The following is a 13,163-nucleotide window of genomic DNA, read 5'->3' as shown; positions in this document are numbered from 1 at the left end:
TACATGAGTTTTTATTTTTAGAAGCTTCTTTGGCTTTCTAACATTAAAATGATTGTACATTTTAGCTTCCTAACATTAAATTGATTGTATATTTGTATTCTTTGAATATTAAAACTCTCTGCTATTGTCTCAGTTCATCTAGGAATTCTTTTTTTTGGAGACAGCGTCTTGCTCTGTTGCCCAGGCTGGAGTGCAGTGGCATGATCTCGGGTCACTGGAACCTCTGCCCTCCCGGGCCCAAATGGTCCTTGTGCCTCAGGCTTCCAAGTAGCTGGGACTACACGTGCGTGCCAACACTCCCAGCTAATTTTTGTGTTTTTGGTAGAGATAGGGTTTTGTCATGTTGGCCAGGCTGGTCTCTAACTCCTGGCCTCAAGTGGTCTGCCCACCTCAGCCTCCCAAAGTGCTGGGATTACAGATGTAAGCCCCTGCACCTGGCCCATCTCGGAATTCTTAAACTAAATGTTGCCCTCTTTTATGTGATAACTTTTTCATTGTGTTAGGTGAAAATCATAGTTGAAAGTATTTAGGTGAAATAGGTTTTGTTATCAGAGACGTAACAAGTTTTATGTCCTTTCTTTAAAAGTAGAACTCCCAAAATACTTAGACCTACTTGCCCATTTGTTTAATATTGATTTATTTATATATATATATATATATTTTTTTCTGAGACAGATTCTTGCTCTGTTGCCCATGCTGGAGTGCAGTGGTGCGATCTCAGCTCACTGCAACCTCCACCTACCGGGTTCAAGCAATTCTCCTGCCTCAGCCTCCTGAGTAGCTGGGACTACAGGCATGCACTACCACATCTGGCTGATTTTTGTAATTTTTTTTTAGTAGAGGCGAGATTTCTTTTCTCCTTGTTGGCCAAGCTTGTCTTGAGCTCTAGACCTCAAGTGATCTGACCTCCTTGGCTTCCAAAAGTACTGGGATTACAGGCATGAGCCACTGCACGCACCCTATTAATGTATGTTTTTAGTTTCAAAAGGAACTTCTGATCCTCATACCATAGATTTTGCCTTTGTTGCTAAATTAAAAGATGGCATCCTGGGAATTACAAAGATATCTATTTTATTGCTTTATTCCTCGTTTGGGTGAAAATTCTGGCATTGGCCAGGTGCAGTGGCTCATGCCTGTAATCCCAGCACTTTGGGAGGCTGAGGCAGGTGGATCACCTGAGGTCAGGAGTTCAAGATCAGCCTGACCAACCTGGTGAAACCCCATCTACTAAAAATACCAAGTTAGCCGGGTATGGTGGCACATGCCTGTAATCTCAGCTACTTGGGGGGCTGAGGCAGGAAAATCGCTTGAACCAGGGAGGTGGAGGATGCGGTGAGCTGGGATCACGCCATTATACTCCAGGCTGGGCAACAAAAGCGAAACTCTGTCTCAAATAAATAAATAAATTTTAAAAAATTAAAAAGCTTTCTGGCATCTAATCCTATCTTCATGTTTCAAGAATCTTTTGTGGGTTTTTGTTTATCTGTGTGTATTTCTCATTTGTTTCTCTCAGCTGCCTTCCTAAGCAGATGAGAAAACTCAGATAGGTGAAGGAAGACATCTGCTCAGCATCTTATAGGGAATAAAATGGCACAGTTGAAACTCAGGCATTGTCTTGTAAATCTGAATTCATTGTTTTTTCCCCACTGTATTACACTGCTCCCCTTTGCCCCTGTATTCACCACGGCCATTGTCTGTTATTGCATAATCATAGTATTCCAGCCATGCCCGCATAATTGTTTTTCTTAAATAAAATGTCATTGAACAAGTAATTTTTAAAAATTTTATTCTATATTATTTTTATTAAAAAAATTTTTTGGCCGGGCGCAGTGGCTCAAGCCTGTAATCCCAGCAGTTTGGGAGGCCGAGACGGGCGGATCACGAGGTCAGGAGATCGAGACCATCCTGGCTAACCCGGTGAAACCCCGTCTCTACTAAAAAATACAAAAAACTAGCTGGGCGCGGTGGCGGGCGCCTGTAGTCCCAACTACTTGGGAGGCTGAGGCAGGAGAATGGCGTGAACCGGGAGGCGGAGCTTGCAGTGAGCTGAGATCCGGCCACTGCACTCCAGCCTGGGCAGCAGAGCGAGACTCCGTCTCAAAAAAAAAAAAAAAAAAAAAAATTTTTTTATTTCCATAAGTTATTGGGGAACAAGTGGTGTTTTGTTACATGAATAAGTTGTTTAGTGGTGATTTGTAAGATTTTGCTGCACCCATCACCAGAGCAGTATACCTTGTTTGTAGTCTTTTATCCCTCATCCCCTTCCCACCCCTTCCCCCAAGTCCTCAAAGTCCATTGTATCATTCTTATGCTTTTGCATCCTCATAGCTTAGCTTCCAGTTATGAGGAAGAACATATGATGTTTGGCTTTTCATTCCTGAGTTACTCATTTCTGAGTAACTACTAAAAGTAGTTACTATTTAGGCTAATAGTCTCCAGTCTCATCCAGGTTGATGCAAATGCCATTAATTCATTCCTTTATATGGCTGAGTAGTATTCTGTTATATACACACACACCCACCCACCCCCTGCAGTTTCTTTATCCACTCATTGATTGCTGGGCATTTGGGTTGGTTCCACGTTTTGTAATTGTGAATTTTGCTGCTATAAACGTGTGTGCAAGTATCTTTTTCATACAATGACTTCTTTTCCTCTGGGCAGATACCCAGTAGTGGGATTGCTGGATCAAATGGTAGTCTTACTTTTAGTGCCTTTTTTTTTTTTTGAGATGGAGTCTTATTCTGTCACCCAGGCTGGAGTGCAGCGGCGTGATCTGGGCTCACTGCAACCTCTACTTCCCGGGTTCAAGCAATTTTCCCTCAGCCTCCTGAGTAGCGCCACTGCACCCAGCTAATTTTTGTATTTTTAGAGATGGGGTTTCACCGTGTTGGCCAGGCTGGTTTTGAACTCCTGATCTTGTGATCGCCTGCCTCGGCCTCCTAAAGTGCTGAGATGACAGACATGAGCCACCACGCTCTGCCTACTTTTAGCTCTTTAAGGAATCTCCACACTGTTTTCCATAGTGGTTGTACTAGTTTATATTCCCACCAGCAGTGTAGAAGTATTCTCTGTTCACCACATCAGTGCCAACATCTACTATTTTTTGATTATGGCTTTTCTTGCAGTGAGAATGGTGGTATCACATCGTGGTTTTGATTTGAATTTCCCTGATCATTAGTGATGTTGAGCATTTTTTTTTTCTGTTTGTTGGCCACTTATATATGTTCTTTTGAGAACTATATACTCATTGTCTCAGCCATCAATCCCTTTTTGGTGGGATTGTTTGTTTTTTTCTTGTTGATTTGAGTTCATTGTAGCTTCTGGTTATTAGTCCATTGTCAGATGTATATGGATCGTGTAGAGTTTTTCCCACTTTGTGGGTTGTCTGTTTACTCTACTAACTGTTCCTTTTGCTGTGCAGAGCTCTTTAATTAAGTCTCAGCAATTTATCTTTGTTTTTTTATTACATTTCCTTTTAGGTTCTTGGTCATGAAATCCTTGTGTAAGCCAATGTGTAGAAGAGTGTTTCCAATGTTGTCTTCTAGAATTTTTATAGTTTCAGGGCTTAGATTTAAGTCCTTAATCCATCTTGAGTTGATTTTTGTATAAAGTGAGAGATGAGGATCCAGTTTCATTCTCCCACATATGGCTAACCAATTATCCCAGCACCATTTGTTGAAAAGTGTGGCCTTTCCCCACTTTATGTTTTTATTTGCCTTGTTGAAGAACAGTTAGCTGTAAGTATTTGGGTTTACTTCTGGATTCTCTATTCTGTTCCATTGTTCTATGTGCCTATTTTTATACCAGTACCATGCTGTTCTGGTGACTATGGCCTTATAGTATAGTTTGAAATCAGGTAATATGATGCCTCCAGTTTTGTTCTTTTTTCTTAGTCTTGCTTTGGCCCTGTGGGCTCTTTTTTGGCCCCATATGAATTTTTGAATTGTTTTTTCCAGTTCTATGAAGAATGATGGTGGTATTTGGATGGGAATTGCATTGAATTTGTAGATTGCTTTTGGCAGTATGGCCATTTTCCCAATATTGATTCCACCCATCCATGAGCATGGGATGTGTTTCCATGTGTTTGTGTCATCTATGATTTCTTTCAGCAGTGTTTTGCAGTTTTCCTTGTAGAGGTCTTTCACCTCCTTGGTTAGGTATATTCCTAACTATTTTTTAATTTTATTATTATTTTTTTTTTCGCTGTTGTAAAGGGGTTGAGTTCTTGATTTGATTCTCAGCTTAATCATTGTTGGTGTATAGAAGAGCTACTGATTTGTGTACATTAATTTTGTATCTGGAAACTTTGCTGAATTCTTTTATCAGTTCTAGGAACTTTCTGGAGGAGTCTTTAGTAGGGTTTTTTAGGTAAATAATCATATCATCAGCAAATAGTGACAGTTTGACTTCCTCTTTACCTATTTGGATGCCCTTTATTTCCTTCTCTTGTCTGATTGGTCTGCCCAGGACTTCTAGTACTGTGTTGAAGAGGAGTGGTGAGAGTGGGCATCCTTGTCTTGTTCCAGTTCTCAGAGGGAATGCTTTCAACTTTTCCCCATTTAGTATTACGTTGGCTGTGCGTTTGTCAGAGATGGCTTTTATTATGTTGAGGTATGTCCCATGTATGCTGTTTTTACTGAGAGTTTTAATCATAAAGTGTTGCTGGATTTTGTCGAATGCTTTTTCTGCATCTATAGAAATGATCATGTGATTTTTGTTTTTAATACTGTTTCTTTGGTGTATCACATTTATTGACTTGCGTATGTTAAACCATCTCTGGTATGCATCCCTGGTATGAAACCCACTTGATCATGGTGGATTATCTTTTTGATATATTGTTGGATTCGGTAAGCTAGTATTTTGTTAAGGATTTTAGCATCAATGTTCATCAAGCATATTGGTCTGCTTTCTTTTTTGGTTATGCCCTTTCCTGGTTTTGGTATTAGGGCAATACTGGCTTCATAGAATGATTTAGGGAGGGTTCCCTCTTTCTCTATCTTTGTGGAATAGTGTCAGTAGGATTGGTACCAATTCTTTGAATGTCTGGTAGAATTCTACTGTAAATCCATCTGGTCCTGGACTTTTTTTTGTTGGTAATTTTTAAATTATTTCAGTTTGGCTGCTTGTTATTGGTCTGTTCAGACTATCTAATTCTCCCTGATATAAGCTAGGAGGGTTGTATTTTTCCAGGAATTCTTCCATCTCTTCTAGGTTTCCTAGTATGTGCATGTAAAGGTGTTCATAGTTGTGTTGAATGACCTTTTGTATTTCTGTGGTGTCAGTTGTAATATCTCCCATTTTGTTTCTTACTGAGCTTATTTGGATTTTCTCTCTTCTTGGTTAATCTTGCCAGTGGTCTATCAATTTTATTTATCTTTTCAAAGAACCAGCTTTTTGTTTAATTTGTCTTTTGTATTGTTTTTGTTTGCTTCAATTTCATTTAGTTCTGCTCTGATCTTGGTCATTGCCTTTCTTCTGCTGGGTTTGGGTTTGGTTTGTTCTTGTTTCTCTAGTTCCTTAAGGTGTGACCTTAGATTATCTGTTTATGCTGTTTCAGACTTTTTAATGTAGGCATTTAGAACTATAAACTTTCCTCTCAGCGCCACCTTTGCTGTGTCCCAAAGGTTTTGATAGGTTGTGTCACTATTGTTCAATTCTAAGAATTTTTAAATTTCCATCTTGATTTCATTTTTGACCCAGTGATCATTCAGGAGCAGGTTATTTAATTTCCAGGTATTTGCATGGTTTTGAAGGTTCCTTTGAAGTAGATTTCCACTTTTATTCCATTGTGATCTGAGAGAGTGCTTGATATAATTTCAACTTTCTTAAATTTATTGAGGCTCTTTTTGTGGCCTATCATATGGCCTATCTCTTGGCGAAAGTCTGTTGAATAGAATGTATATTCTGCAGTTGTTGGATGGAATGTTCTGTAAATATCTGTTAAGTCCATTTGTTCCAGAGTATAGTTTAGTTTTGTTTTGTTTTGTTTTGTTTTGTTTTGTTTTGTTTTGTTTTGTTTTGTTTTTGAGATGGAGTCTTGCTTTGTTGCCCAGGCTGGAGTGCAGTGGCATGATCTCGGCTCACTGCAAACTCTGCCTCCCGAGTTCACGCCATTCTCCTGCCTCAGCCTCCAGAGTAGCTGGGACTACAGGCACCCGCCACTATGCCTGGCTAAGTTTTTGTATTTTTTTTTTATGTAGAGATGGGGTTTCACTGTGTTAGCCAGGATGGTCTCGATTTCCTGACCTCATGATCCGCCTGCCTCAGCCTCCCAAAGTGCTGGGATTACAGGCATGAGCCACCGTGCCCGGTCAGAGTATAGTTGAAATCCATTGTTTCTTTGTTGACTTTCTGTCTTGATGACCTGTCTAGTGCTGTCAGTTGAGTATTGAAATCCCCCACTATTATTGTGTTGCCATCTATCTCATTTCTTAGGCCTATTAGTAATTGTTTTGTAAATTTGGGAATTCCAGTGTTAGATGCATATATGTTAGGATTGTGATAGTGTCCTGTTGGACAAGGCCTTTTATCGTTGTATAATGTCCCTCTTTGTCTTTTTTAACTGCTGTTGCTTTAAGGTTTGTCTGTTATAAGAATAGCTACTCCTGCTTGCTTTTGATGTCCATTTGCATGAAATGTCTTTTTCCACCCCTTTACCTTAAGTTTGTGTGAGTCCTTATTTGTTAGGTGAGTCTCTTGAAGGCAGCAGATGGTTGGTGAATATCGGGGGAATCTACCCCCAAAATTTCAATGTATGTTCTTTCTATTTACCCTAAGTGTTGGCCGATCTGAGAAATAAAGAGAAAGAGTACAAAGAGAGGAATTTTACAGCTGGACTGCCAGGGTGACGTCACATAGCAGTAGGACCGTGATGCCCACCTGAGCCACAAAACCAGCAGGTTTTTATTAAGGACTTCAAAAGGGGAGGGGGTGTACGAACAGGGAGTAGGTCACAAAGATCACATGCTTCAAAAGGCAGAAAGGAGAACAAAGATCACATGCTTCTGAGGCCAATAAAGATCACAAGGCAAAGAGCAAAGCAAAGATCACAAGGCAAAGGTCAAAATAAAAAACTCCTGATAAGGGTCTATGTTCAGCTGTGCATGCATTGTCTTGATAAACATCTTAAACAACAGAAAACAGGGTTCAAGAGCAGAGAACTGATCTGACCTCAAATTTACCAGGGAGCAGTTTTTTCCCCACCCTAATAAGCCTGAGGGCACTGCAGGAGACCAGGGTGTGTTTCAGTTGTTATCTCAACTGCATAAGACAGACACTCCCAGGGCAGCCGTTTATAGACCTTCCCCCAGGAATGCAATTCCTTTCCCAGGGTCTTAATTATTAATATTCCTTGCTAGGAAAAGAATTTAGTGATATCTTCCCTACTTGCACGTCTGTTTATAGGCTCTCTGCAAGAAGAAAAATATAGCTGTATTCTGCCCAACCCTGCAGGCAGTCAGACCTTATGGTTGTCTTCCCTTTTTCCTTGAAAATCACTGTTATTCTGGTTTTTTTCAAGGTGCACTGATTTTGTATTGTTCAAACACACATTTTACAATCAATTTATACAGTTAATACATTCATCACAGTGGACCTGAGGTGACATATATCCTCAGCTTACTATGAAGATAACAGGATTAAGAGATTAAAGTAAGACAGGCTATAAGAGTGTTATTAGGGAAGTGATAAATGTCCATGAAATCTTCACAATTTATGTTCCTCTGCTGTGGCTCCAGCCGGTACCTCCGTTCGGGGTCCCTGACTTCCCACAACAGGTGAATTCTTATCTATTCTGCAGTTCTGTATCTTTTAAGTGGAACATTTAGGCCATTTACATTTAGTGTTAGTATTGAGACATGAGGTACCATTCCATTATTCATCATGCTGTTTGTTGCCTGTATGCCTTTTTTTTTTAAATTGTATTTTTGTTTTATAGATCCTCTGAGATTTATGCTTTAAAGAGATTCTGTTGTGTTTCCAGGATTTGTTTCAAGATTTGGAGCTCCTTTGAGCAGTTCTTAGTTCTGGTAGTGGTGACTTGCTAGTGGCGAATTCTCTCAGCATTTGTTTGTCTGAAAAACACTGTATTTTTACTTCGTATGTGAAGCTTAGTTTCACTAGATATAAAATTCTTGACTGATAATTGTTTTGTTTGAGGAAGCTGAAGATAGGGCCAGAATCCCTTCTAGCTTCTAGATTTTTTGCTGAGAAATCTGCTGTTAATCTGATAGATTTTCCTTTATAGGTTACCTGGTGCTTCTGTCCCACAGCTCTTAAGATTCTTTCCTTTGTCTTAACTTTAGATAACCCGATGACAGTGAGCCTAGGCAATCATCTTTCGCGATGAATTTCCCAGGTGTTCTTTGTGCTTCTTGTATTTGGATGTCTAAGTCTGTAGCAAGGTCAGGGAAGTTTTCCTCAATTATTCCCCCAAGTATGTTTTCCAAACTTTTAGATTTCTCTTCCTACTTAGGAACACCAATTATTCTTAGGTTTGGTCATTTAACATAAAATCCCAGACATCTTGGAAACTTTGTTAATATTTTCTTATTCTTTTTTTCTTTGTCTTTGTTGGACTGGGTTAATTCAAAGACCTTGTCTTTGAGCTCTGAATTTCTTTCTTCTACTTATTCAGTTCTATTGCTGAGACTTTCTAGAGCATTTTACATTTCTATGAGTGTGTCTGTTTATTCCTAAAGTTTTGATTGATTTTTATTTATGCTATCTATTTCCTTGAATATTTCTTTCACTTCTTGTATCATTTTTTGGATTTCCTTACACTGGGCTTCGCCTTTCTCTGGTGCCTCCCTGATTAGCCTAGAATTCTTTCTCAGGTAAATCAGGGATTTCTTCTTGGTTTGGGTCCATTGCTGGTGAGCTAGTGTGATTTTTTTGGAGGTGTTAAAGAACCTTCTGTTATCATATTAACAGAGTTGTTTTTCTGGTTCTTTCTTATTTGGGTAGGCTCTCTCAGAGGTAGTGTCTGGGACTGAAGGCTGTTGTTCAGACTCTTTTGTCCCATGACATGTTCCCTTGAAGTGGCATTATCCCTTTTTTTTTTTTTTTTTGAGACAGAGTTTCACTCTTGTTGCCCAGGCTCTGGTGCAATGGCATGACCTAGGCTCACCGCAATCTTCGCCTCCTGGGCTCAAGTGATTCTCCCGCCTTAGCCTCCCGAGTAGCGGGGATCACAGGCGTGCGTCACCACACCCGGCTAATTTTGTATTTTTAGTAGAGACGGGGTTTCTCTATGTTGATCAGGCTGGTCTTGAACTCCTGACCTCAGGTGATCTGCCCGCCTTGGCCTCCCAAAGTGCTGGGATTACAGGCGTGAGCTACTGCACCTGGCCGGTATTCTCCCTTTTTTCCTATGGGTGTGGATTCTGAGAGCCAAGCTATAGTGATTGTTATCTCTCTTCTAGATCTAGACACCCAGCAAGTCTACCAGGCTGTGGGCTGGTACTGGGGGTTGTCTGCAGAGTCCTGTGATGTGAACCATCTGTGGCTTAGCCATGAGTACCAGTCCAATATTTGGGTTGTCTCTCGGGTCCTGCGGAGCAATCTGTGTCCTTCAGAGGGTGTATGGGTCCTCTCAATTTTCCTGATTTATTCCTGTAGTCGTTCTGGAGCAAAACTTCACTATGTGAGCCTCCACACACTGCTATGTCCGTACAAGTTGGAGCTGCAAACTAGTCCTGCCTCCTGCCTGCCACCTTGTCCCTAAACAAGTAATTTTTCTTCAGAGTTAAGAGTAGTTTCCAGTATTTATGACTTCTAAGCGGTTTTTTTTTTTTTTTAGATATTCTTTTCTTTTTTTTTGAGACAGCCTCACTCTGTGCCTAGGCTGGAGTACTGTGGCACAATGATGGTTCACTGCTGCCTCAAACTCCTGGACTCGAGTGATCTTCCCATCTTAGCCTCACTAATAGCTAGGATTATAGGCATGAGCCATCATGTCCAGCTAATTTTAAATTTTTTATAGGTACAAGATCTCACTCTGTTGCCTGGGCTAGTCTCAAACTCGTGGGTTCAAGCCATCCTCCCGCTTTGGCCTCCCAAAGCGCTGGGATTACAGACATGAGCCAACACTCCCAGCCATCTAGGCTTGTTTATACAAGTTTTGTTAGCAGGTACCAAAGGAATTATAATTTCATTCTATAATCTGTACTTTTTTTTTTCTGAAAAAAATTAACAAAATTCCTTCCTTGCGTGTTAAACTTGACCCCCATAGATACCTGGTAGTGGAATTTCTAGATTATGTTTAACTATTTTTTAATTTAATTTTTTCTTAGAGAAATTTTCAAAAATAAACAAAAGTAGAGAATATAGTATGTTGAACCCTTATATAGATGAGTTAATTTTCATTCCTCATTATCTCTATTTTGAACAGTACTAAATGTTCCAACTTTTATAATCTCTTAACTTTCCTTTTACCATTGTGAAAGTAACATATGCATTATATTTTAACAATAAAGAAGAAAAAGCCAAAAAAACAATGCTTGTAAGCTTGCGTTTTGGAGACATCTACTCAAATGTAAGTATATTCATTTGTTAGGGCTGCTATAACAAACACCACAGACTAGGTGACTTAACAGAAATTTATTGTCTCACAGTTCTGAGGCTAGAGGTCCAAGATGAAGACTTCAGCAGGATTGTTTCTTCTGAGACTGCTCTCCTTATAGATGGTCATCTTCCACCTATGTTTTCACATGGTCTTCCCTCTGTGTATGTGTGTGTGTCCCTCCTGTTCTGCTTTTATAAGGATATGAGTCACAATGGACTAGGGCCCACCCAGTGAACTCATTTTACCATAATTGTCTCTTTAAAGGCTTTAGCTCCAAATAGATTCTGAGCTACAGGGAGATAGAACTTCAGTAAATGCATTTTGGAGGGACACAGTTCAACCCATAGCAATAAATATAGCGTTGTTAGTCTTGTTTTTTAATGCATGTATTTCTTTTACATATTTAATTTGCACCCTGCTTCTTTTCTTTAGTGATATCAGAATATTCAATGTTTCTACAAGCTGCTTTTAAGTATTATTAACTACATAGTAATCTATTTTATAAGTAGACTTCTGTTGGAAACCGCATATAGATCTTTCTAGTGCTTAGTGTCCTGGGTTCGTTTTTCAGTCCCACATCTGCTCTCAGGCTTCTTTCTGTGCTCTAGCTCTTGGGCAGCATTTGCTCCCTAGTCTACTCTGTGGCTGCCATCATCAATCAATCTACGTTGAGATATTCCCTCTCCTTCCTTTCCTTTCAGAGTGTGATGCAGTCTCTGCAGCACTCAATTTATTTCTATTCCCAAAGGCAAGCACCTACACTTCACAATTGCATGTCTCTGATAGACTTAAATTGTAATTTTTCTCTGTTTGTATCTGTCTCATGTAATAAACTATGACCTTTTAAGGAAAAAGGACCATGCCCTATTTCTTTTGGTGTTCTTTGTGCTTAGGGTAAGACAGACAATGTAGTTGACATTTAGTGGATCTTAAAGGAAAGTGAATGAATAAATGAATAACATAAGCAAGTAAACCATATTCAGGACATTGTTACAGTGTTCCCTCTCCACTGGTGTCTCACACCTTAGATTATTTTTCTTAAATTTAGTCTAAATGCTCTAGATATGCATAACTTTAGCTTTGGTAGGAATAAATATGTCTGAATTTTTAGAATAAAAGATCTTCATCAAGGTGCTCTGAAAACAAAATGACTGGTATGGTAGAAAAATATGTGTATTTCAGGAAGCGATGTACCCTCTAATTGTAAATATTAGTTTATTTTGGGAGAGCTATGAAAAAGAGTGAATTCATTTTATTGTTGAGGAGATACTTGGTTTTCACATTGCTCCAAGCACTATTACAGGCCTTGATTAAAAGTGGGGAATAAATTTATGCGTGGTCCCTCCTTTCAAGGAGAACCTGCTAGCATAGCACTTGCATAAAAAATTGGTCATTAGACTTAGCTCTCTCATTTTAGAGGATTTAGATTAAGATTCAGGTTGTAAAGTCTACAGAAATACATGATCGAGGACCACTTTGATGTGATACTTCATCAAGAAGGTAATGTTTTTACAAGTTCTTGGTGAATACAACCTTAGGAAAGAAATTGAAACAGTGCTTCCTGTTTTATGCAGTTAGTTTTAGATTAATTTATATATTCAAAATATTCATGTGTTTTGTATATTTATATGTTATAGATATTTTAAAATATTAAAACTTTTTTTCAGTTAGGCATGGGAAATTTTTTTTGTCTATCTAAATGTGTTTGTTATTCACATGTATCACTTTGATTTTGTAAATAACACCTCAAATTTGTTTTAAGAAAGAATAAAACTGACTAAACATGTATTTTTTGTTCTCAGGGAAGATTTAGAAACATACAATTAAAATTTTTTTAAAAAAATCTTTTCTCCACAGTTCCATCTCCCAACCTCTATAGCCAGCTGAATGCACTACAGTTTACTGTGGATGAAAGAAGCATTCTATGGTTAAATCAATTTCTGTTGGATTTAAAACAGAGTCTTAATCAGTTCATGGCTGTGTACAAGTTGAATGACAACTCAAAATCTGACGAGCATGTTGATGTTCGAGTTGATGGCTTAATGTTAAAGGTATCGTACAAACAAGTAGTAGTAATGATTTAATTCAATTTTGTTCTTTTTATTTTGCAATTTATTTTGTGCATATATATATGTTACATTCATTATTAATTCGTGTTATTGTTTTTTAAAAGATTCTCTTCTTAGTGGTCATGTAAGTCCCCTTTACTCAATTTAATAAGATTTGAGGGGAAGAGTTAGTGTTTTATGTCTTAATAGGAAAGTAGTATTTTGGGGGGAAAGGTCAAGAAAAAGAATTTCTGAGCTAAGTCATGTTCTTTTATCTTTTTTTTTTTTTTTTTTTTTTTTTTTTTTTTTTTTGAGACGGAGTCTCGCTGTGCTCCCAGGCTGGAGTGCAGTGGCGTGATCTCGGCTCACTGCAAGCTCCGCCTCCCGGGTTCACGCCATTCTCCCGCCTCAGCCTCCCAAGTAGCTGAGACTACAGGCGCCCGCCACCACGCCCGGCTAGTTTTTTGTATTTTTAGTAGAGACGGGGTTTCACCATGTTAGCCAGGATAGTCTCGATCTCCTGACCTCGTGATCCGCCCGCCTCGGCCTCC

The 13,163-nt window shown here is 39.1% G+C and overlaps 1 protein-coding gene across 2 annotated transcripts in view; it reads left to right on the top strand.

Moving 5' to 3' along the window:
• Positions 1–13,163, top strand: part of UHRF1BP1L (UHRF1 binding protein 1 like) — a 111,956-nt gene that overhangs the window by 76,103 nt on the left and 22,690 nt on the right. For both annotated transcript variants that reach the window (XM_003907010.5, XM_009181503.4), the window contains one exon: positions 12,422–12,615. In XM_003907010.5, the coding sequence (XP_003907059.1) occupies positions 12,422–12,615 (194 nt within the window). The remainder of the gene's footprint in view (positions 1–12,421; positions 12,616–13,163) is intronic.

Source organism: Papio anubis, chromosome 9 (genome assembly GCF_008728515.1).
Source record: "Papio anubis isolate 15944 chromosome 9, Panubis1.0, whole genome shotgun sequence".
NCBI lineage: Eukaryota > Metazoa > Chordata > Mammalia > Primates > Cercopithecidae > Papio > Papio anubis.
The sequence above is the reverse complement of the archived record's forward strand: the minus strand, read 5'-3'. Positions and strand labels throughout refer to the sequence as shown.